At 38.7% G+C, this 27,054-nt stretch overlaps 1 protein-coding gene across 4 annotated transcripts in view; it reads right to left on the reverse strand.

Moving 5' to 3' along the window:
- The window catches only part of Adarb2 (adenosine deaminase RNA specific B2 (inactive)), a 479,503-nt gene extending 466,347 nt beyond the window's left edge, over positions 1-13,156 (reverse strand). The window contains exon 1 of one of the 4 annotated variants that reach the window (XM_078023135.1): positions 12,442-13,155. In XM_078023135.1, coding sequence (XP_077879261.1) covers positions 12,442-12,541 — 100 coding nt within the window. In that variant the 5' untranslated portion in view covers positions 12,542-13,155. Of the gene's footprint in view, positions 1-12,441 lie in introns of all 4 variants that reach the window. The other 3 variants (XM_005320333.4, XM_040278723.2, XM_040278724.2) reach the window with 3 other exon arrangements.
- Between the last annotated feature and the right edge of the window lie 13,898 nt (positions 13,157-27,054).

Genomic DNA, 27,054 nt, shown 5'->3' on the forward strand with positions numbered 1-27,054 from the left:
TTCCACCGGAACTATCTTTATTCCTGAGAATCAAGTACCTCAGGGCTTCACAAGCATCTGTGTAGGAAATGGTACCCCCAAGATGACCAAGTGACCGGCACCCACCGAGCTTCCTCCAGGTGCTGTGCCAGAGTCCTGGGGTCACTGGCTGCACGGTGGGTGGGGTCTTCCTTATCCTAATCATCTTGGTTTTATTCCATTCTTTGCTAAAGTCATCCAGTCTATTGGGGTCTTGGCACAGCTTGGGATCCCATAGAGCAATAAGAGAAAAACCAGATGAAAGAATAAATTTGCCCAGGGGTTCCATATTAAAATTAGGAAAATCTAACCCCCTCCACCCTTTGTGGAATATCAACACTTAACCCAGGAAGGCAGCAGCAGAATTTTCTATAAACCAGGGTGTCATTGCTGAGACCATGGACATCCATGATGCCTGATGTAGCTACTTCCTGAATGGGTGGCCTCAGGTGCATATCCTAACCTGTGTTCTGGCATCTTCTCTGCAACATGAAGACCATATGTTTCACTGTACTATAATGTTGTTGGAGAATTAAGTGAGATAATGTGCCCTAAGCTCTTAAGATAGTCCAAGTACTCCATAAATATCAGTTAGAATTTTTAATCATGTTGCCCAGGGCCAAACAGACAGCTGGTTAAACAATTCTGATGTGGGTTGTTGATTTACCCTTGGATTCTCAAGTGAATCTTGTTGAAAACACTAAAGAAGAGTCTCAACTCAATGGGTCTTTCAGGATGCTACCTCACTTGTGTTGTGCTGACCTTTGGGGCTAGGCTAACACTTTGTAAACTAGACAAATATGATTTCATACATTTTTAGTTAATGTACTTTTTGTCTGCAACAGGAGAAAACGGCAAATTTAGTAGTATCAATGCGACGACAGACTCATTTCTACTTATTTTTTATTTCTCTTCTATTTATCCATTTTTATTTTTTCAGTATTTTTATGAAGTGTAGTCACAGGGAACGTCCTTTAAATATGGAAGATAATGTCATTGCATTTGTGTCTGAAATTAGTCTTCTCAGTCATAGATAATTATCGGGATTGGCCATCAGAGCTCTGGTATAAGGAAATAACTTTTCAGAGGGAAGAGAGACAAGTCAAGCCCTCTTGGGAAGCACTGAGGGAATAGCACAGCCTAAACACCCAACACAGAACAGTCCAAGCGTGAGGATGATTTCCTCAGCCACACTGACTTCAGGACAAAATGCAGAGTATGGATGCTCGAGCCAGAATTTCACTGTGGGAAGTTTATAATTTATTATGCATCAATATGTGCAAAGCATGTAGCATCCAATCCATTGTATGATTTAAATTGTCGGTTTTGAATTTTTAGTTTCCCTGATGGTCAAATTTTCAAACATTCCCAAGCGTGATCATAGAGAAATATCTACATCTAACTACTGGAGCCAATATTTCTCAGGCTGAAAATGAGCAGGTCAACAGTAATTGCCAAACACTTTATTTTGTCTTGTCATGCTGCATTTTGGATATGTGTTCTATATATGTCCCCTGCTTAGTATGAAGAGTATAGAGATGATAGATAGATAGATGATAAATATGATTCATAAGTTATCTAATAAGCAAGATAAAAGAGAGCAAGAAACACATTGTCTACACAGAAGCAAGGAACAAGTTCAGTGACAATCATCTTTTCTACCATCCATCCTGCATCACAGTACTGAGCAGACATGGGCATACCAGCACCGTCTATAATTATATAGATGAGCTCTACTTAAATTGTATCAGACAGGTGGGTGTCCATCCTACTTTATCTGATCTCCAGCAAAGACCATCCTTGGTCAAAAAAAAAAAATAAATTTCAGGTTATATTACAAGTAAGAGCCTGTAATTTAAGTTGCTTTCTTGGGCTGGACTCCAGACCTTGGCACTACAGAGAGTAGCATGATGCTTGCCTCCAGCAACTGTGGTAGCTAAGCCCTTGGCAGTGCCTGGACTGCCTAGAGGAGGAAGTCAGGGAGCCAGATACTGATGTAGGAGATTGACAGGTGGTTGCATCCATAAAGGAAGCACATTCGTCCAACTGAGATGGCAGGTGACCATGTGGGAAGCACAGAAGTAAAAGAAGGAGGCTGAGAAGAGATCCTCAGGGATGACTACAAAAGCTTGCTCCCTCAGAGAGATGTGAGGCTGTTTGAATATGTTTGGTCCTGAGGATTTCTTTTCATTTCTTGCATGTGAAATACTGATGAGAGACCAGAGTGCCAATCATCAGGGGCCTGATTTAGCAAAGAAGAGATGAGTGCCTTCCATGCTTTCTGAAAGGGAAGTTTTGCAAAATATTTCTTCAACATAGACTATAGAGAAGGCAGAACCATACTGAGATTTGCTTTCTGGCTATTTTACACCATTTTTCAGAGCTTCCAATACTGCCTAATCCTTACCATTCAGCAATAGTGGCTCACAAATCAAGGTATTCAATAAGTGCTTGTTGAATGAATAAACTTCAATTTGTGTAACTATGATTTAAAAATAAGTCAATGTGCTTTACAAGTTTACAACCACAATCTGATAACTCCACAGCAGACGTTTATTGTTGATGTACCATAAGATGGTCACTGTGCTAAATTTGGGAATGCAAAGATGCATAACAGGAAAACACCAGCCTTGGGAAATGACAGGAAGACCACAGCACCTGGTGTGCAAACTTGCACATAGTACAAAGAAAGACCTGAAGAGACTATTCCTTCCTAGACGTTGTTATCCCAAAGATGGTTTGTGGCTGTCACCTCACACATGAACTCTATATTAACTGCTCCTTGCCTCGGCTGTTAGAGCTCATATCACCTATATACAATCACTGCAGAAATTGTTCCTTTCTCCTATAATGCTCTATTTCTTTAACAAATTGTTCTTTCAAAAACTAAATCAATTTTCTTAGTGTGTTTTAATTCAGTAGCTATGATGTTTTGGCACGGTAGAAGGAATAAAAATGTTCAAACCTAGAGGAACTTATATTTTAATGGCTTAATTTTATTTGGGAGTTTCACTTGAAAAAATAATGGAAATGCAATGTATTCGAAATTTTGCAAAAACAACTGGAACTATTTCGTATTTTTAAAAATTTACCATGACACCTAATATTATGTCGGGGTGATGGTACTTCATTTTCATTCCATTTTGACTTCATATGTATGTGCTTGATCTCGAGAACACAATATGAGCTCAGACAGAAGGGCCATGTCCACTTATTTTTCTTGTGTCTTTGTGCTAACTCTTTGCATAACCCATAGTAGGCACTGGAGACCTACTGAAACTTGAAAATTTAATTTAAAAAAAACCTCAGTAAATATAGATCTTGTGTGAACACATACACTAGTGTAAGGAACATCATAAACAGAATAGTGTTGGATAGTATGCACCATGGTTTTTAAATCAAGTATGCTTTCGATATCAAAAGCTATGTAAAATAAAACTCAGGAGCCATGAACTCTAATCAAGCATGAGAAAAAGGCATCTTCTGAGTTCTTCTGACTCTTCCTCTTCTTCTTTAAACTCCTCTAGGCTACCATGGTTGTTTCTCTCTTGTGTGATGGTGTAAGAAGATATTTGTGATAAATACAAAATGATTTATCTTGCTTCATGTAAAATATGCACAAAGGGAAATCTCAATTGATATTGCTTTGGAAGTTTTCTAATTAAGCGATTAGTGTTCTATGTTAAAAACCATAGTCACAAACCAACATCGTTTCCCACTTTCTCTCTCAAAGAGTTGTTCCCTCAGAAGTTAAGGCAAGATTTTTTTTTTCTCTATGTTATTTTTTTTAAGTTCATATTAGAGTGCTGCTGTTCTAGAGTTAGAGAATCTTTTAACATTTCAATATTCAATATTTCAATAAATGCTCATGTATTTTAAATCTTGAGTCTGCCTTCCCTATTTATTATGTACATATATTGGGGATCTACCAAAAAACACACAAGTGCACATTTTAACGAATGAATTTTACTAATTAGCTACAAATAAAAGTCCATGTCATGACTTAACTTTCTTGAAAAAGGAAAATTAGATTAAAATCTCAGGTGATTACATGAAATCATAGAAACTCTCAATTTTGTTAGACTTACAAAATAAATAACTTTATCTAAATGTTTAATAAATAAACCTTCAATTTCAACAAATAGTGAATTTATACCCATCTGCAGGTCCCAACAGTGGGTGGGGTACGGGTATTGGAGTAAAATGTTACCAGACACACATCAAAGATTCCTTGAAAAGTGGCTGCCTTTAGTTAGTATCTTTCAAGGACTATCAAAGTTAGTTGATCCCCCATAAACTGTTTCAGAGTTTTCCAAATATTACTAGTCTTTTCCCTAGGTATCTAAGAAATGATTTTTATTTAAATATTATTTCTTCTTTAGAGAGAAAATTGGAAGTATGGAATTCTTTGAATTTTAAAAATTTCTCTTTGAACCCTCTGCTTTGGATTAACAAGTTGCTTTCTGTTAGAACTGTGTTAGAATCTGAAGAGTGTTTTTATAAGTTTTAACTACAGAAATAATATTTAGAGTTGAAGCATGAACAAAATATCCTCATGCCTGCGGATAAATTACATCATTTTTTTTCACCTAAAAATTAGTAAGACATGCTATTTTTCAATAATCTGTTTCTCATTCTCTAAATTTATATCTTTTCAGATAGTGTCTGAGCCTGTGAACATTTGTATGCATTTTCTGTTTCAGTACTTAGGCTTGAACACAGTCTAATATAGAGAGGGTGGGCATTTCCTTTAAGGACACGGCTATTTTCACAGCCAGGAGCCCGATGTGAGCGCAGCATCTGTTGTAGACAGGGATGAGTGAACTCAGCCAGACTTGGGGTTTCAAGGAGGTCAAAATCTATTTTGCTGACGTTTCTGTCATGCTTATTAAATTGCATTTCTCCAAATGCAATTAAACTTTTAGGAAATATTGCATTGATTTTAAAGCGAGGAAAGCTGTGTACTTCCGATGGACTTTGGCTAGCACAATCTGCTTTTGTAATCAGTTATTGGCATCCTAGGTATACGCTTTGCCCAAGCTTATTATGAGCCCCCAGTCCTGCTTCTTAGAAACAGCAGCCTGCTCACTTGTGTTTCTTTTTAATCATATGAACGGATCCGACTCATGTGAGCATTTTCTACTTGAGATAGGTGCGGCGTGAGCAAACTGAGTCCCCCACCCCTGTCTATTTTAATATCACATTTGATAAGACATATTTGAGAAATCATGTAAGACATTACAAAATGATGAGGCGGTAGGACACAGGAATCAGGGATTTCATCTCAAATAAATGGAGCAGCAAAAGTTAATTAAATCTATAAAATTCTCCAAAGCACGTCCTGGTGAAGGTATTTAAAAGAATACTTTCCACTATGCTCACAACATGTGAAAGTGTCGAGCTAAGATTTAGGCCTAAGAGTCACTCATTCTATTACAGACCCCAGCAAAGAGGTTTACAGATATTCTGAGCAGTATCGGTTTTATTTATTATCCAAATGGCAAAACAACAGTCAGGGAAAGAAACCTTCCTCTATGTGGTAAATGAGTTATCTGTTGACACTGTTATAAAAATGCTCAATGGAATGAATGTAACCAGATTTGAGTTATAGCGTTAAGACAATTGAGCAGGTACTTACACTAAAAATAACACCTGCCCTATTGAACCTTTGAATTTATATTGCTTCTGGATTTTTTTTTTCTTTCTATTTTGTAGGAGATCTGGATCTCACAAGGTGTGAGGAGGCTTCTGTTAGGGTGAATGTTCATGGTCTCGAATTAGCAATTACACAAACATGCTGGTTCTAATGCTCTCCTGCGTTGGAAGCAGCTCAGCAAAGCCCACCTCGATCTCATAATTGTAAGTGTACACAGTTCAAAAAAGCTTTTGACTTTCATCTCTTAGGAATCAAAAGAAATTACCTTAAAATCTAAAAGTCACTGGAGCATTTGTATTGTATTTCTCTTTAATCTTAAATGTAAACGCTGCTTTTCTTTGTTTATATGAATGCTTTGTTTATCAGACACATTTCTTAACCAAGTATAAAATCCCCTCCTTCATATGAACATTAAATGTGCATATGGCTTGCTTTCTATTTTTTGAAATTAAAAAGCTAACATTCAGTATTGGCAATTTTTGAATTTAAAATGAATGATAGTGAATTTCAATACATTTGTATATTTTAACACAATGAGGACATTTATTAGCCATATTCTCACTAGAAACAAGCTACTAATTGTATTCATTCCCCATTAATAACATAATAAAATATAATTATTTTCCTGCCCTTCATACTCAATACCTATAACTAGAAATAAAAGATGATTAAATATCCACAGTGTATTTAGAAAACCCCGGAGACGCAGATGATTAACTCTTCATTTTCAAATACATATTGTTGTTCAAAAACAGTCTGCTATCTCTACAAGGGCCAAATTTATTTTTTGCAAAAATTACAGATCTCTTAAACAGCAAACAAATTAATTTCCAAGTTATAAATTTTTGGTTGTGATTCTGGGGCCACTGGATTCACTCATAAATTTGCAACTGGACATTTGGAGCCTAAGAGCCAGGTTTGCTATGACATTGCGAACACTAAGTCAGCCAAGAAATCAGATGCAGTAACCCTGACCTTCTTTCCTCCCAAACAAATAAATAATTAAGTAAAAGTTCAACTTGGGTCATCATGAAGAGATGTCCGTCCTGGGGTCAAGACAGTATTGTTTGCAAGGAGAAGAGTAGTAGTCCTTGCTCTAAGTTTGTCAGTTTGTAAATGTACTCTCTATTTCTGCTTTCTAAAGTCTCACAAGAATTTTTCAGATTTACATGTGGGTGGAAAATTTAAAAAGAACTTTTCCTTCTGTTTTTGAAAGAAATGCCTCTTTATTTGATATTAGTACCTTCTTATGTGATTTTTAATGTACTAACAGCTAGGAGTAAATAGTTGTCTTTGTATAACCAAATATTTACAGCATATATTTCTCTGAGTGAAGGAAAACATTTTAATTGTGAAGATGGGGTTGATTTAGGTTAATATTTAAAAACACTTAGCAACATGAATTGGGGCTGTTGGTAATACATGAACCAGCATACATTGCTAAGTTGAGTTTTGTTATTCTTTTGTGCTTTTGTACCAGTTTGTAAAAATGGGTAAATGCTTTGAAAATCTTGATTATGATGTGGAAATTTGTCCCTTTAAAATTTTTATTTGCAAGTATTTAGGAGTCAAATTTCTCACAGAAACATCTATTTAGATATAATATTTTTAAACGACGAAGAGCAATATAATTATTTTTGATTTTAGAAGTTGTTCAAAATTGTTTGTACTACAAAGACACTGACATAACTTTCTAGCATTTTGGAAAAAGAAGCAGGCAGGTATGAAAATTACACAAGTATGTCAGTTGTCTTTTCTGTGTATGTTCCTGTGCACACACACACAGAGAGCAAAATAATGTACATATACACATGCACAATACATATGTGTACAGAAAGCATCTAAATATAGTTTTAAAATTGAAAACTAAATAATTACACAGTATAAGCCACCTTTCTATGCCTCCAAAATGAAAATTACAGTTTTCTTCTCCATGTTTCCTTATATAACACTTATCTAGCTTGGCTTCTCTGCCATACCCCAATCACTACTATTTAGCTACGAATGCATGAATCTCACATTTTTATTCTAAATTCGAGTTCACTCATCATATCTAATGCCCTCGAAGCAATCTCAAATTACTGTTATTACACGGGTCACTAGAAACCAGAGGCACCCATATAAATTTTAAAAGAAAGAGGAAAAAAAAAAGCCCCACACAATTAGATGCTGGCTAACGGTTTAATCAATTTGATTGTATCACTAAATCCAGTTCTTCCTCTTGAGCTGTCAGCGCACAAGATAAGCAGAGTGTGTCGGGGCTTGAGCCAGCAGTGTAGAAGGGCTGTGTCCCTCGCCAGCCGGGTGACAGCAGCATGGGTGATGCTGGCATTGCAGGGGACAGAGAGTCGCGCAGCCGCTCCACCCTCATCCAGGGCACAGTCTTTCTATTTCATTAATTTTTCATGGAATTTCATTTCACAACAAGCAGGCGTCTGCCATCCATCTGCTCGACTTATTCTGTCTCTTTTGCCAACTTTTATTTGCATTTCACAACGTTCAGCAACCTGCTTCTTCCCCACTACCTTCCCGTGATTCATCATTTCCCGTTTAGAGAGCTACCTTGTATGGGTGCTCTCAACATTTATTTTCAGTTTTCTAAAACTCTGTAACCAATCCCCCTGGAATACTATCTAAATGTGAAGAGTTAACGTGTTTTGCTGTCAAATGCCTGAAAAAGGGGCATATCCCATTGCCAATGCTCAAATTCAACTGAACTGACTCACCCAATGATGGTTTACAAGCATTGCAAAGAGTTCCCCTAAGTTCCTTCCTCTTTCTGGTTTATGAATGATTGATACCTCACTTAAAACTCCATCCTGCAATTTATCTTATGAAAATGGCTGAATTTGTATATGTTCTCAATCTATTTCCAAATAGGTTTGTCTTGAAAGAGACTTTAAGAAAAAATTCCCAAAACCTCAGTCATTTTACACACTATATGCAGTAACGGGTAGGATAATAGAAATATGTTATTTACAAAATGCTTCATGCCAGTGCATAACTTTGTGTGTGGGGGTGAATACCCTTATAAAAGGTAGAAAACCCCAGCTATGCCAAACAGAATATGTGCACTAGTTTGAGTAAAGTAGTAAATGAAAAGATATTTATGAGATTCCTTAAACATATTATCCTGACATTATCCCATGGCTCAGAGATTGATCAATTTTTAAGCTATTTGTTTTAATGTACTGCATTGTTTTTGATGAGTTCTATTAAACCACCTGATTGAGCTGATACTATAATAATAATAATAATAAAACCTTCACCCTTTGCGTTTATTATTTGGTTTAAAATTTTTACTTTTATAATAGTCATACTTAGTTGTTTTCTAATACAAATAGATATTTTCTTATATAACCACATAACAGATTTGGTTGGGCAAAATCACCTTGCAAAATTCTACTAAGAATTAGGGGAAAAAAGCATTTTCCCATATTCTCCGTGAGTAGTGAAGTCTGTTGGCATTTAGAGATGGCAGGAAATAGTCCCTACAAATTGCACGTGCTGCTATTATTTTCTAAAAGCCTCCAAATGAAATAGAAGCAAGATAAATTGATGTCTTTCATATGTTATGTAGGATGTGTGCTTTGCCATGTATGTAAACATAAGATATTCCCTGTCTTTCTTACACTTTTGTTGTTGTTGCTTGACTTTGTTCCAAATTTTTTAAAAATTGATATTTCTCATTTCTATAGAAAATTAAAAATACAAATCTTTTGCAAATAATTTCTAAGAAAAAAATCCAACTAAACAATGTCACAAGGAGAAAATGCAAAAGTGCACAGCTCTATGTCCGATAAAACAACAGAGTGGGACTGGCAGGTGGGGAGATTTATTCTGAGAATTTTCTTCAAAGTTTATCTGAGAAAGAAATTCAGGTTCTGCCAATGAATCCCTAAAAGTGACATTCTGTGATGGAGTTCTTCCCCTTACCACCTTTTTTTCCTTTCCTATTTTTTTTTTTTTTTAGTTTTGAAGATACATACTAGTTCCTGTGTAGTGCAGTGACTAAAATCTACCTTGTAGAGGAAATGCTTCATTTCCAGAATGATGAGGGATTGTAATTAACAATAATGAAGGTGTGGTTTCATTCTCACACTTCAGCTGTGGCTAGAGTGTTTCGTTCAGAGTCTGCAAATAGATCTGACAATAGAAGGCATCTCATACTAAAGCCACTCAGAGTAGATGTAGAGAAAATGAAGAGTATCTTATGACACCGGGAAACTAAATGCTAGGATGCATCTTCAAAAATGACTCTTGTCTGTTAAAATAGGTGAAAATATAAATTTCATAAGCCAAAGGTCAACATATATCTAACTGTATTATTCACTTATGAAAAGCATACTTTGTACTTATAGTCAGCATCTTCAGTTAGTACAGCTTTACTAGAATTTTTTAACAGTCACCCATGAACTTGGGGAATTTAAATTGTAACCAAGACAGAGTTTAATTATTAGATAAGCTTAAAAATAGAGGCTATTTGGTTCAGGGAGAGTGAAGACGCATGACTATTAAGATAAGTTTAAGCTCACCATTGTTCCTCGTAGAACAGAAAAACAGGCATCTGTTATAGCTAGGAACCCCATATAAATTTGTGTTATGTTCTCAGAAAGATGTAAATACTTATTTAATGTGTCTCATAGTTTGTTATGTTATTTTTTTATTTGATTCTTGTACATTTGCAATTGTTAACTCCCCCCCCCCGCCCCCGCAAAGTGACTACTTAGCAATCTGACTTTCCAGCCATGATATCTGTCAGTAGGTACCAGAGGAAAGGCAGCCCCATACACGTCTCCCCATAATGTGAATTGGTATACTAAGCCTGATGACCCACCCCCTTCAACATTTGGCTGTAAAAAGTAAGAGACTTGGTCTTGTCAAAATTACTAAGGTAAAGAGCTTTTTGCTGTAAAAATTCTATTTTGAATTGTTGCAGTTAGGTTTACAGCAAATGAAGTCTTCCCTCAGGTTTCTTCTCTTTTTTCCCCCCACGATGAATATGAATGCTTTCTAAGTTAGTATGTCTGACATTTAATGGTAAGGCAAATGAATTTGAAGAAAGGTAACAATTTCCATTCAGCTTACATTTTTATAGGTTGCATTACTGGAAAATATTATTCTAGACTCTTGAATATTAAATATCTAAATGGACTTAGTAAAAAATACTGGGAAGCATGAACAAGTGTAAAGATTATGTTTCTTTTTATCTGTGTTCAAAGTTATATTCATTATGCAATCCTGTCATGTTCTAAATATCACTTTGTTAGCATTATCTTTAAAAGACACTAACATGTCAGTTTCAAAATATTTTCAAGTAACAATATGAATAGCAAGCATACATTTTAGTAACTTAAGAGTTAAGCTTATAATTACAAAATCACCCCTAAAACTGTAGCCTCTGAAACATTTTAAGGAACTCATCAGGCTGTATTTTCTCCCAGTTGTCCTGACGTGTGATCATAATTAATGACTGTTTGCTATTGACATTTATGTCTTCAAACTGACTGGCTAATTTCTACAATTGGAAGAAGTAATCAAGAACTTAGGGACTGTTGGAGAGCAGTTAGGAAACAATCTGACAGAAACTTATCTTAAGCCATTACAAAGATGAAAATTCTCCAGGGAGGATGTAGGATCACAACTACATTTAACAATGTGTTCTGCCATAGAAAACTGGAAAATCTGATACATGTGAGTTGTGTCTTTCCAGCTGTTCATTAGAGCTTTATATTCACTATTGTAAAAAAAAAAAAAAAAGAAAAATCAACACATTTCAAATAATAAGACCTGAACTTTCTCCTATAATTGCAAACTCATAATAAGAAACTAACAATAATACAAGTTCCTTCCTGAGAAACAAGAGGCAACATTAGAATGCTCTTTGAATCCTTCTGTGGAATGGACTCAGTCTAAGATGGCATTTTAAAGACATTGCCTCTCATATTAGCAATCACTAATTTTATACAAAATTAGCCCTTGCGTGAAAGCCCTCGGCTTGTGATGACACTGACTAACTTCAGTGCAGCCGATCTCCAAGAATATCAGTAACAAGGCACAGCATGACAGATTGTCAGCAGCAACCTGTCACCCAGTTGCCTTTTCTCTTTTTTTTTTTCCTGGTGCTTGCAGGGTATTTCTCTGCTAACAAGACAGAATGCTTATTTCTTTGCATGTTTTAATTTCCGCATATTTCTCCAAGAAGGAGAGCCCTGTGCTCTTTGTACATCCCAGTGTTTACAAAATGACGGGACACCACACTAAGTAGAAACTAGCCGGCCAATTTGGGGGAGGCGATCGTCAGGGGCTGCCCATTCCTTTCTCTGAGACAATTTGGATGGGAAGAGCTGGCGAGAAGGTTCATTCCCTCGGTTTTATGTATGTTGGCTTAAGTGAGTGTTTCCTTTGGCACCGTTTGATAATGTGGCCTCCAAGAGAGTCTAAAGCGGTGCCAGCCTCGGGTACGGAGAGGGCATGGTGGTACCTAGAAGAGGGGAACATCCTCCTGTCCAAGGATGGTTGCTCCTGGACCACAGCCCTCTTGTCAAAAATCTTTGGTTGAGCGGCTGCTGGCTCCCTGTCCCCTCTGAGCTTGAGGAAGCCCCCAGTCATTTACAAAAGGATCTGAACTCCCTGCGCCCTGATATGCGCGGGCATCCCACCAGCATCCTAAAGTGAAGCTGCTCAAAATAGACAAACCCCAGAGATAGCGGGAAGGACGAAGGGAGCCGGGAGAGTTGCGGCGAGCGCAGAACGAGCCTCCTTACCTTTCCTCTTGGACCTCCTCCGCCGCCGCCGCTTGGACTTGCATTTGAGTTGATTACTTAGCCCTCCAGACCCTCTGCCGCTCCCCAGGACGGATGCCATGGCTGAGACCCAGTCGGGAGAACGGGAGAGGAGCTCCTCCTTAAGCAATTTCACCTTTCTTTCTCCGGCTGTCGCCGCCGCCGCGGCGCTTCTGCCTCTGCAAATCCGAGAGCAGGATCACTTTTTAGGACCCAGAACTGAGCGCTCTCGCTACTTGTTCTCTGTCACTTGGTTCCAGCTGGGTGAGAGCTTCCGATGGGAGTCGGAGCGCGGAACCTCTCCTTGGGCAGGAAGCGCTGGGAAAGGTGCGCCCGCAGGTCCTGAGCGCCCCGGAGCTCTCCTCGGGCTGCCTCTTCATCTGGGCTCCCAACGCAGGGCTGCCACTTTTGCACCTCTGCTAGTTGTTTGGCACCAGCCACTTTGAAGCCAATCACGCAGGGAGCTTGTCTATTTGCTGCTGCAAAGTCTAATTAGATCCAATCACAACTGTCTCCTCGCTCTGACATCAGCAGCACCAGCCCCTCCGCCCCTGGCAGCTTGCAAACTCAGCTCCCATTTGGACGGATGGTGCTGCCCAGGACCTGGTAGAAGGAGAGAGGCTGCTCAGAGGGACACACAGCACAGGGCTGGTTTATCTGGGAGAAGCCTAAGGGGCGGTTTACTGGAGGGACCCTATCCTGGGATGACCAGGCTTCTTACTGCAGTCACTTGGACGGCTCCCTCTGCTCAGAAAGAGGCAGAGACGTTTCTCTGACCCAATAGTTTCTAACTAGTTAATTCATTATAATGCTTGTTGTGTCGAGGGGGAAATAACTCAGAAATACGGAGACCTCACTTCCTCTGAAAGGGGTTGAGATTTGCAATTCCCCAGGAGACAATCTCTTTAGGGATATTTATTTCTCAGAGACTGCATTTCTCTGTTTGCTAGTTTGGTTTGTTTATTGTCCCCCTCTCCCACCCCGCTTCATACCCCTGGGCTGTTCCCTTTGCAAAAGAAAAATACTGTGTAAAGACAGAGGTGTTAAGATCTGAGTCTGAATTTTACAGAGAGCGATTGATTTCATGTGTTGCTTTATTTAGGGAACAATGACATGAAAAGCAGACAGTGCTCTCATCGGATAGAGTTTTATTGCCAAATGTGACATTTGGATGAAAGAAAGTAGCATTTACCAGGAGGTGGATTGCAAATTGAAATAGCTTTATACAATTTATTTATTTATTTCAGGGATATCCTGGATTTCAAGACTATACCCAGGGAACCATAAGTCTCTAACATAAAATATAAGAAGGAATATAATCCAGCAATCATCATTGCATCATATTTAAATCACATGAGCTATTAGTTACAATAATCATAGTTTGAAAACCATGCACTCCAAAATTCATTAGCTTGCATAATCCTGTTGATATGAATGGCACACAAATATTTATAATGTATACTGCTTTGTACAGTCTTTATAGGCCTAAACCTTTCCATGTAACTTTCCTTATAAAAAAAAATAATTCCTCCGAGGAACATTGGAAATAATTAGCATACTCATGTGTTGTTATGTGGTGAGCTGACAGATCATAGCTCAGTTTTCACCAAAGAGAGGAGAGAGAGAGAGAGAGAGAGAGAGAGAGAGAGAGAGAGAGAGAGAGAGAGAGAGAGAGATATTTGATTTTAAATACTGACTCTACTGCTATGATTTGGGGCAAGTTATTTAAACTATTCCTCAGGCTCCTCATCTGTAGAATGAGATTTAAAGCAGCACCAACTTCATAGGTTCATTCATACTTTTGAATAAGTAGAAACAGTAACTGGTATGTGTTAATTACTCCATAATTTTTTAGAAGTTGATTTAGCAAGTGATTTTGAAAGAATCTTACAGGTAGGCTTTAGAGATGTAGGGTTTGTTGGTATGTTTTTCTTTTAGAAGGTTCTAATGTCTAGCTCATTGTAGGCCAATGACTTCAATCAAACCTACATCCTCTTTTGCACTTCATTCAACTCTTTCATCCCACCGCAATACAACTTACTACTGCTGGTAATTTCTAGTGAATGTTGAAAAAGTATATAGCTTGCCCACTTAACCTACACTATGAAGAATATAATGTTTAAATATACCCAGAAATGCAGCTGTGGGACTCTGCCCTGGAAACTTCTGAGCTCTGTACGGTATGCCTGCACTAATCCAGGGCTGCCCTACTTAGGTGTCTGCTTGAAACTCACCACGGTGTTGAGTCACCAAAGGAAGATGTTTCAGAGAATACCGCAAGATTGGAATTATTAATGGCCCTCTCATGTCCCCATCATCACCCAAAGCAGAGTTGCTGCCTCTGAGATGCGTACATATCGACCTTTGTTTTATTAAGACAGTAGAGAGGGTAGGCAGAAAACAGAATGGCTGAGTAATATTTTCCTTCTGATTTTAGTGGGAAGGGGAATAAAACTGAAACCTGTATTTTGATGCTTGGTTTAGATCCTGATTTAAAAGTTAGTTACGGCCAAAGTCAACAAATCTTCACTTTTCTCGAAGTTTCTAAATTTGTTTATTTGCATGCAATTTATGAAAATTTTATTTTAGCAGAAATATGTGGGTTTTTTTCTTCCTTTTATTTATTATGTTTGTGATAATGCAATTGCTTGAGATGATACAAGAATGAGGGTAGGGTGACAAAAATGTGCATCTCTCACCCCGGGAGCAGAGGCTTTTAAAGACATGGTTCACAATGACACATTTTTATACTCAAACATGGTTCCTAATAGGTTTCGTTTTGGTGTCGCAGACAGGGCTTAGAATGAGCAATGTTGATCATCTGCCATGCTTCTGATGAGCCTTTTTGCTTTTTTGTCTGTTCCCTAGACCACTTCGGCACAGCTTGGCAGCCTGAAATGATGAACAGCAGTTGGACAAGGCATTAGGATCAGAAGCCAATATCACCCTGTTGCCCATCAGGAGATGTCGCTGACGTGTCCTAGACTGGTTTGAGCTCAGGCCCTGTTCTTCCCACAGAACAAAGAACTAGCAGTGAGGCTCCAAGGAGCCACTGGGCTGTCCAAAAAGCCAACTGCAGCCCAGTGTGAACCCATCAGCTAGAAAGCTGGATGAGGGATAGAAACTAGCCTTCAACTGGGCTGGAGGGACAGCGCTGTCTCTGCAGTTTGTCATTATACCCAACTGACACATTGGGTGACACTAGGAAGGAGTGTTTACAACAAAATCCAGGTTGGGTCTTCATGGTTGGGAGCATACCATGATATCCACCATTGTTCTTATCAGACTTGGAATAGTCCAGCAACTTTCTATGATGCTTTTGCTTATTCCTTTAATCTCTATCCTACACCAGCCCAGACCAGGTTTTTTTTCCCCTCACCACTACACAGACGCTGAGCCTGGGGCATGAGTGCTTTCCAAGGTACCTCATAATATCTACCCCAGTGCCTGTTCTGCTCCAAGTACATCACAAAATTCAAGTATGGCAGTGATTCTCATTTAATTTCCACAAAACCTCTATGAGAGCAGAACTGAAATGATACTGATTTTGGAGATGAGAAGGCTGAGGCTCAGAGAACTTAAGTAACTTCCTAAAAGTCACATGGACTATGAGTCAGGATTCACACTCAGGCCATTCTAACTTTACAGCATGGAAGGCATATCACTGTGCTTCACAGATTTTTATTCTAGAGCCTGAAATTAGCTAATTATATGAGTTTCTACAAGCCTTTATGAGATAGAGGAAAATAGTTTGAATGGTGACCCAGTGCTTCAGTAAGTTTATATATGTGTATATATTAAAAATTATATAAAATATAGAAATCGTGTGTGTGTATATATATATATATATATATATATATATTCATTCACATAGCTTTAACTTCCACTATAACTGAATGCAGCAATAGCTATGTCCCTTACCTGTATTCTAATGCTTAAGCACACAGAGTTATCTTTCTTTTCTCAAGATGTGTTTACAACATGGCCCCCCTAACCCTGCTGAGGTCACCCAAGCTCTGAGTGCTTAAGTCTAAACTCATGGTGCATTGAGAGATTGTGGCAGAACCATGCTTGAATAGAAGGCTCCAATGTAGTCCAAAAAGAATACTTACAAGAAATTCTGTTAACTCCATAGACTCACCTGAACTTTTATTTCTGCAAATGAGAGACCTGAGGTCCAAACACCAAGGGGCATATCCACGTAGACTGAAGGAACATTTTAACCCTAATTCCAATTGTATTCCTTTTCTAGACGGCTTTCATTTGGACTCCTTGGTTTGTCCAAAACTATGCACTTACTCTTTAGAGTCCTAGTGGCTCGTATCAACTCACAATGACTTCAGTACTTAATTCATTATAAAATCTGCATTTCAAAAAGGCTAGCTTACATGTATGGCTAACTTGGTTTCTTGTTGATTCCTGAAAGCAAACAATAACACTGACTGACATAAACATCATTTATTTAGAATCAGAATTTTGGTTAATATTTCCTGCACCCATCAAATCACTTTACTAGGTGGGAAATAGCACAGCTAAATTGTCCCTAAAGATATTCATGTTTGCTGACTCACTGTATCATCGCATATGGCATTAAGTTATTACTTTTTACAAATAAAGGAATAGTATAAGAGAGCTTTTTTACTCTTTCATCTTCAGCCATTGTTTTTAAATTTAAATAACTCACATCAAAGAACTTGGATATGAGACCTGAAGTATTGCAAAATGGTATCTTGAGATAATGTCTACAATATCAAATGCATTCTCATTCACATTCTCATGGAAGGGTATGGAAGAAGGCTGGTGAGCAGGGTGGGACAATGGAGAGGTCCTGGGGAGCAGAGAAGAGTCTCAAATGTGAAAATGCTCTTTGCAATGCTCTCACTAAAATTATTTTTCCCTTTGTTCTCCTGTTTTTTCTCCCAGGCATGCTTATGGTTGGAGAACACCAAATGTATACTTAGCACAGTGTGACGAGATTTGCAAAATGTGTTTTTCCGAGTTCCATAGATGCTGATCAAGGCCACACAACTACCAGAGAAAAGAGATCCTGTGTAAAGTAATCTGGGCATGCAGGGATTTTATGGGCGAATATTACACAGATTTTAATTTCCTTGTGTATATTTTCATCCCTGAGAGAGAACTTACTTGAATGCTGTGTTAATATTTAAAAGGACAGTAGTTAGAAGACACAAATACATTTATAATCACAAACTCAGATTTCAAATGCGCGTTCTGTCAGTCCTATATCTTACAGTTTGTTAAACACATTGAACTTTCCTGAACTTCACCTGTACAATGAGGGAAGAGAACAGCACAGAACTGCTACAAAGATCAAATAAGATCAAGTAGGCACACAAAGGTCTTTGTGAATGGACCTCGAGATGCCAAAGCCATGTAAGACTTGGCACTGATTTTAATAGCTGGCTTAAAAAGTTTTTTCTCAGCAAGAGAAACAATAAGAGAGGTAAATAGGGAGCCTACATCCTGGGAACAAATTTTTACTCCTCACACTTCAGATAGAGCCCTAATATCCAGAGTATACAAAGAACTCAAAAAATTAGACAATAAGATAACAAATAACCCAATCAACAAATGGGCCTAGGATTTGAACAGACACTTCTCAGAGGAGGACATACAATCAATCAACAAGTACATGAAAAAATGCTCACCATCTCTAGCAGTCAGAGAAATGCAAATCAAAACCACCCTAAGATACCATCTCACTCCAGTAAGATTGGCAGCCACTATGAAGTCAAACAACAACAAGAGATGGCGAGGATGTGGAGAAAAGGGTACTCTTGTACATTGCTGGTGGGACTGCAAATTGGTGAGGCCAATTTGGAAAGCTGTTTGGAGATTCCTGGGAAAGCTGGGAATGGAACCACCATTTGACCCTGCTATTGCCCTTCTCGGACTATTCCCTGAAGACCTTAAAAGAGCATGCTACAGGGATGCTGCCATATCGATGTTCATAGCAGCACAATTCACAATAGCTAGACTGTGGAACCAACCCAGATGCCCTTCAATAGATGAATGGATAAAAAAAAATGTGGCATCTATACACAATGGAGTACTATGCAGCAATAAAAAATGACAAAATCATAGAATTTGCAGGGAAATGGATGGCACTAGAGCAGATTATGCTTAGTGAAGCTAGTCAATCCCTAAAAAACAAATACCAAATGTCTTCTTTGATATAATGAGAGCAATTATGAACAGAGCAAGGAGGAAGAGCAAGAAGAAAAGACTAACTTTTAACAGAGTCATGAGATGGAAGGGAAAGGGAGAGAAAAGGGAAATTGCATGGAAATGAAGGGAGACCCTCATTGCTATACAAAATTACATATAAGAGGTTGTGAGGGGAATGGGAAAATAAACAAGGAGAGTAATGAATTACAATAGATGGGGTAGAGAGAGAAGAAGGGAGGGGAGGGGAGGGGGATAGTAGGGGATAGGAAAGGTAGCAGAATACAACAATTACCAATTGGGCATTATGTAAAATTGTGGATGTATAACCGACGTGATTCTGCAATCTGCATTTGGGGTAAAATTGGGAGTTCATAACCCACTTCAATCTAATGTATGAAATATGATATGTCAAGAGCTTTGTAATGTTGTGAACAACCAATAAAAAAATAAAAAATTAAAAAAAAAAATAAAAAAAGAAAAAGCATTAAAATCAAGACAGTCTTTGAAATCCATAGAAGCTGTGGGTGGACAGCTCTCCATTGCTTGGGTTCATGGGCTCCAGACACAACTACTACAACTGTAGATGACCTTGAATCCTTAAGAAAGAAAGGTGAATTGTACCAACTGATTCTGTTTCTTACTACAGACTCAGGTCATCTTGAGTTGGTTCTGCCAGCTACAGAGACAATGTGCAGAATCAGTGTTTTACGATAACTGTGACCTTTTGATAGAGTAAAGTATGGTATTTTACTACTAAATATTTGTGCAGGGTATGAGAAGTAATGGCATGAAATAATCCTTCTCAACATTCTAGATGGATTCAATTACTTACATTTACATTTAAAATGCCCTTGGTTGCTAGTTTCTGAAATGTGAAACCTTAACATTTTATTGAATCATAAAGAATTACCATTATTTAAAGCCACATTAATGCACAGCCTACCCTAGATGTTCCTTTGAGTCTTAAATGAATACAGTTCAAAGAGTTAATTTTTTTCCTCCATACTTTCCAAATCTTTCCTTGGAAACCAGTGATTTTCAAAACGAACGATGTCATATCCCCAGAGTGCTGTGTGACAGCATGAAAAAAGGAAGGAAACAAAACCCAGATGGAATTAATGGTTTGGGATGTTAATCAATGTAATAAATTGAAAGGAAGGGATGGGAGCTTGTCAGGAATACATTTCTGTTATTTAAGCTGGTCTAGGCTGATGTAATGGGTTTATTTCAGTTTTCTACTCTGATGTTTAAAGTCCAAACACTTCACGTCCTCTTCTGGTGTTTTTGATTCTCCCACTATCAGAGACACAGGCTGTGTGTGTATTATGAAACTCTAATGTGTGATCTACCCTTTCTTCTTCTAATAGCCTGAGATGATCAAGTGCAGAGAAGTGAATGAACAGCTGCTTATCATAGTGTTTAAATGGCTTGAACCACCATCTTTTAACGACTTGTGGCACTGATTTCAAAATCCCTGTGTTATCACTCCATACATAGGGTCACCGGAGAGAAAGGACAGCTGGGGAATCACTAGGAGGAATGTAGGCAGAGGGTGATGCTGGGTTCTGAGCAGAGATGAGCACTGGGGAGCTGGGTGACTCTAGATCCCTGCTTTCCAGATAGCCTCCTGGTCTCCCCTGGGACTTGTGCCTGACTGAGTTCCCAGGGGGCCAACAAAAGGACTTCCTTCACAGGAGCCTCCCCTTGTCTGGTCTTCGTGAGCCTGCATGTGGGTAGAGCGGACCATCACCGCAGGGGTGGGAAGTATTTCTCAGGTAATACTTCCCCTTACCTGAGCGGATGCAGATCTCATGACAGGTAACCTAATGCATTATCAAGAGATGTGTGTGTACCAGGACAGATTGGCATAAAGTCTGTCACAGAGCTGCCCTCCTTGGAAGGTGGCTTTGCTCTCAGGTGTCAATTCCGCATCATAGGCTATAGATCTGCATTCCATGAAACACGGCCTGATTCTCTTATTAATCAAAACCGTGGATCCACACCGAAACAATCCTCAGCTCTTAGCACTACTGTGTATTAGGAACATAACCCGCAGTCCACACGATTCTGTGAAAAAAACAAAACACCTCCCAGCACATCACCACCACATCAGCAGAAGAAATAGGGAAATCCAAGAGAAGATGGAGCCAGGCAAGGCTCATGGGAGAGCCTCCTGCACAGGGGAGAGGACAGAAATGAACACCAACCCTGGTAGCCACAGTGTACAGCTCCACAGGCTTCTCCCTCTAGTTTGAGAGTGAAAGCAACAAGCTTCTTCTGGGGAAGCCTTTCTTAGCTCAGTTCTGGCAAGTGTGGACCATGATCCTGACCCCATCAGCTTTATGATTTTACTGGAGTGTTGGGGTTTCTCTCACCTTTTCTGAGAATGAAGTCATCCTTCTACAGTTCAGTGTGTCAGGAATCTATTCCCATGCTTCCTTTTCACATTTTAATACTCATCTAAATTAATTATATGTCAATCCATGACTTCAAAAATCCCACCACGGCCGGTTCCCACTAAAGAGCCCAGACCCTCTGACTCTTGGCTTGCCTTCTGTGCCCTGGGAGATGGTTTCTCCTGAGAGTGTCTGGGTGAAGATCCAACTAGTTAGGATTAGAAAGATATTAGAACAATGGAAATCTGAGTGCAGGGATAAAAAAATAACCCAAACCAACTGATGTCTCAGTTACCTGCAGGTCCATTGGCCCTGGCTCCTTCCTCCCAGACCCAAGAAAGATGGTGGCAAGAACTTGCAGCTTAGAGAGAATAGAGCTGGATAGATTCCCAGCCAGTGGTCTGTGGCTTCACTGTCCTCATTGGTAGAGAAAAAAGAACATTAGCAGCCCTCCAAGGGTTAGATGGAGGGTGGCGTGTGCTGAATGATGGTCCATGCTTGCTAACTAATGACTGAAACACTCAGTGACTGTCATCCCCTCTGACCAGCCCCATTGGAACTTCAATTTTCATATCCATTGTGTACCTTGGGGATTTTTCAGCCACACTCTTCAATGGCTGGATTCTTTTCCTTTACTATATGCTACTGATATTAAGTGACGGAGCACCTTTCCTAGGTAAATTTTTTTGGACCAGAATAAGGTGGGACAAGAGAATATGAATACATCATTAGCTCATGTCTCACTTTTCTAAGATCTTTCCCCATGCTACAAAACTGTTCAGAGATCTGAACAATGTTATGAGATAGATAGTCACAGTTGATAGAAGATGCAGGAAGAAAAGATAGATTGTTCTAGAACATTCCATGAAACACAACCGAGTATGTTGGAACCTTTAAGCTGGTGAAACAGAGAGGGTTTCCACTGAGATGTGTCCACACAGATGTGTATGGGGTACAGACAGCATGGGCAACAACCAAGCAATTGAGTTAAATTTCAGTTGTCACCTATTGGCTATGTGGTGTTTGCCAAGTTCTCCGCATCAGCCAAATGGCAGTGTATGTATTTATGTCTTAACGTCATGATCATCAAAAGATTAGTTATATGAAATATCCTATTCATCGGCACTCACTAGGAAAACCTGTGTCCCTCTGTGCTTGCTCTGCTGCTACACAAAGATCAAGGACATGTCACCTACAGCCTATTGCATTGTGACATACTTTCCTGTGATAGCTTCTGGCATAATGTTTTTATAGGAAACAGTTTTCCACTGCATAGTTCATAGCTTTGGGGAAGCTCAGAGATCCTAAGTGGCATCCTGTGGTCATGGTACCTTGACATCCATGGGGCCAGGAGCAGGCTGGCTGTGGACCTGTGGTGAAGCGGGCTGTTTAAGGTCTCCTTGGTTTCCACTGGACATCTAGAGATGGCTGCTGGTCCCGGGAGCCAGCTTCCAACCCTTCAGAGGGAGATAGGATTTTCTGAGGACAGTCACCAGCAATTCATGTAAATTGCACTTTGAGAGCAATCAATAGATGTGACAAACAGCCAATGCTGGCAACGGGGGACATAATGAAGGTGAGACTGTGTAAATTCGCACAGATAACAATGGAGGGGAAATTACAGGGCAGTACTGTATTGAATAAGTGCGGTGCCAAATGAGCTGCCATGCTCGGGTCAAGCTTTCCGGCTGCTCAAGTGTCTGTGCTCTTGTCCTTTGTAATTGTTAGTGGCAGCAGAGCTGGCTGGACTCTCCGAGGGCATGTATTCAACCTGCATTTGTTCTGCATTGCAATCCTCTCTGGATACCACCAGCTGATCCGTAGTGTCAGTGACCACCTCCCAGCGGACAGGACACCACAGCAAACACCAACCCTCCTCACAGCCGGAGTCAAGAGGCCTGGCATTAAAGCAATAACGGATTCCCTGGCTCGCCTGGAAAAGGATTAAAATGGAAAACCACTTTGGCTATTATTAAAATGTTTTCAATTTCTTCAGTATCTAGGAAACAGTCTCTGATAAATGAAGGAAAATATGCTAATATGGTATTTCTTTTAAAAAAGGGAGAATGTGGAAGATGCAAGTCAAAAAATCAATCTCACATTTACAACTACACAGACAATAGTGTTTCAATAATTTTGATGTCAAATTTTAATAATTTTGATATCAAATGTTAATAATTTTGATATCAAACTTTAATAATTTTAATAGGTAGATCCTCATGATCCCTGTCGTTTGTGTTATGCACTTCTCATTTCTTAAAATTATGATTGTTGAATTTTAGTTTATATCTGAATATTACTAGACACAGCCGTAGCTGCACTTTTACACTGGGCCTCAGAATTTTATGGTGGAGATGATTATTTTTGTGTGAAAATTGTTGTATTAGTTATTAAATTTTTATGTTGTTTAAATCTTTAAATGTGCTGAAATATGTCTTTTAATTGTGACATTGTAATAACATCTGTATTCAAAAAATTTTGAAAATACAAAAATAAACAGATGAGGTCTCTGCTCTCAAGTGGGTCACCTTGTCACATATAATCGTGAACTGGACGGCAACTGGAGATCAAACACAAGCTTTCTGCTTCATAGATAAGGATGCCACAGGAGATGAGTTGGCCTGCATGGGCTCTCGTGACAGTGAAGAAAAGACGGAAATCTTGGACCCTCACTTTAGCCCTTTCTCAGTTGCGTCACAGTAAGCCACAAATTCTGCCAGTCATTTTTGCTTTTCAAACGGCATGCATGTGACAGTTATTATGTTTCAATAAACATTGATTTATCCACACAATTTGGAAAAATATTTCATTGAAGCCAACACTATAAAGTTCATTCAATGAACATGATGAACACACACCTTTTTTCTTTTTTTATGGCAGAAAGGAATATACATTTGAACAGAATAAATCCTTGACAAAAATTTTCCTCTTTAGTAAACAACACATTTCATTTTCATATTTATAACAAAATAAATTTTGTAAAGATTTCTAAACCACACTCAGTATTTATTTAAGTATAGCCAGTATTATATGAATTACACACTATTTACCCAGATGTATCAGTATACAGCAGAGATTTTTTTTCTCCAACATTTTTTTTGTATATCTAAACTCTCAAAGGCCCTAAGGTGGAGCAGGATGCAGATTCTACTATTCTCCTGTCTACTTGGGACCAGATATTTGAGTGAATCTCAATTTTTTGAGACAGGACTCAGAGGGTTTATGGTTCATCCAGATGAATAAATCCAAGTAAAGCAACCAAGCCAATGGAAAGGGTTGAGGAAAAGGCTGCAGGATTTGCCTGACTCAGGCAGCATTGGCCATTAAGGGAATCTGAGTCCAAAATTTTTAAGTAGATGGTACTTTTCTCTCTTTTTTTTTCAAACAATTTGATCCTCTTTATAAGATTGTATGAATTTTACCAAAATTTAGAACCAAAGCAGCCTTGAGTGATCACCTAGAGTAATGAATGTTTAAATCTTTAGGCGACACAGAGACTTCTGTTCAAGTGACATTGTATGTTGAAGGCTCCCAGTTCAATTCACTGTAAAAAGAGCTGCTGCACTGGTGGCAGACTCAGGGCCTCCTTGCTGCCCAAGGAGACTTCGACACCCTGTAGTTCCCAGAGGTATACTACCTGTCAGTCATCCGCCTCAATGTCCCCTCCCCTTGACTCATAGATGGAGAAACCAAGGTCTTAAGGTTGAGCAAATGAACCCATGAACTTCCTCAACTAACCCCAAGTAGACCAACCATGGAACTTTACCTAATAAGCATTGTTTCTAAATGTTCTATCTACTTTTCTTTTAAAATCAAATTGAAACTTATTTTATGAAGCTTCATTTCATCTACTTTCTGACTTTGGTGGTTTCTGCCCTTTAGACCTTGGGCCACAGACATCACTGGGCTTGTTGACCTCCGTTCTCTCTGCCTGTGCGAGGCAGGAAAATTATAAGTGGTCACTATCTTGAAAGATATTTACTCTTCAGAAACGAGAAATAAGTTAGATTCCTGATTGAAAATGACACAAAAAATATTGATTACTTTTTCTATTTGTATTATTATAAGATTTCAACTTTTTAGTTGAGCATGTAAAGAGGCTCAAAGTTTTTATTCTTGTCCTGAAAACAAACAAACAAACAAAAATTTGAAAACAAAAAAACATAATCAGCAAGCCTTCCTAGAGCCCTCAGAGAAGTGAGGTCACACCGGGCAAACTGTCATGCAATATACTGGGGAAGGGGAGGGAAAGGAGAAGCAGAGAATATGAGTGAATTTGTCCAGATTATGTGACACAAATGCATGAATACAGCACAATGAATTTCACTTTTATGTATAAGTAGAATTCATCAATCAGCAAAAGAAAAACAAAATAAAGACAAACAGAAGGAAGATCAATAGAGTCAAGGAAGGAGACCAGGGGAGGAAGGAGGAGAGGACAAAGGGAAGTACTGGGGATGGAGAGTAAGCAAGTTGTACAATATGCATTTATGATTATGTCAAAATGAACCCCTGTGTACAACTATAATCAATAATTAAAAATATAAAAAGACTGAGATCTCACTTTTAGGTTATAAAATACTTTCCTTCTTCTTGCCCTTTCTTTCCTATCAGTAGTACTGCAGTGTGGTAGCAAGGGAATAAGTGAAAAGAGTTGCATGTTGCAGACCTTATTTAAGAAGAAATCTCGAGGGAAAACCAAAGAAAATAGAGGAGACAAAAATAAGGAAATAAGCCTCTGATACCTGTAGCTAGAGAAATGGGAAGCAGCCTGAGCCCTAGTCAAGTCGACATGAAACTCACAATTAATGCAGACCATTGATCTGGGAAGCTCAGAGAACACCAAGGAGAATAAATAGCCCCCCCCCAAAAAAAAGACACCTAGATTTCTGTGGCAGAAAGGAAAGGAGGAAGGAATGAAGGAAGGAAGAAAGGAAGGGAGGGTGGGAGGGAGAAGGAAAGTCTGTTTTAAACTAATACAGCGGGAAAAACACATTATCTGAAAGAACAAGAATGTAAATCATATTGGACTTGTTTTCAGAAGCCATGTAAGCAGAAGAGAGTAGGATGAAATATCTGAAATATTTTAAGAAAGAAAAAAAAATCAATCTAAATTTTGTATCTAAGACTTATTCTTCAAAAGTGAAGAAGAGAAACTCCAGACCAACAGAAAATATTTTTGCAAGATTCATCTGATAAAAGACATGTATCCAAAATGTATAAAGCACTTTTAAAAACTCCACAATAAGAAAACAAACAACTTATCTTAAAAGGCAGATTAAATATATGAATAGGCACTTTCACAAAGAAGATACCTAGGTGACAAATAAGTATATGCAAAAGTTTTCAACATCACATGCCACTAGGAAATTTTAAACTACAGGAACAATAAGCTACCTCTATGTGCTATTAGAATAACCAAATTCCAAATGATCACATTGGAGTTGGTAAGGATGTGGAGCAACAGAGACACTCATTCATTACAGGTGGAAATAAAAAATGGAATCCTTATTCAGAGTTGCTCATACTTGGAAGCAACCATGATGCCCTTCAGTAGATGAATGGATAAACAAACAGGTACATCCCTATGCAGAATATTCAATAGTGATAGAAAGGAATGAGCTCTCAAGACATGAAAAGAAATGGAGGAATCACAAATATATATCACAGAGTGAAGGAAGCCAGTCTGAAAAGCCTGCAAACTGTGATTTCAAATAGGATATTCTAGAAAAGGCAAAACTGTGCAGACAGCAATAAAACAAGTGGTTCTCAGGGTGAGGGGTAGGGAGAGGATGCCTAGGCAGAGAACAGAGGACTTTCAGGGTAGTAAACCACTCTGTGTGACACCGTGTTGGTGGGTACACGTTGTCAGGTAGCAGGCTCATGGGCTTTCTTGAAATTGCTTTTTAAGACTAATGAATAATCAAGTAACTTGCAGAAAACAATAGGCGTATTAACCCTGAGAGTAAGCAGGTGGAAACAAAGGGAGCTAATTAAGAAAAATATCAAA

This window comes from Ictidomys tridecemlineatus, chromosome 10 (assembly GCF_052094955.1).
Source record: "Ictidomys tridecemlineatus isolate mIctTri1 chromosome 10, mIctTri1.hap1, whole genome shotgun sequence".
Classification (NCBI taxonomy): Eukaryota; Metazoa; Chordata; class Mammalia; order Rodentia; family Sciuridae; genus Ictidomys; species Ictidomys tridecemlineatus.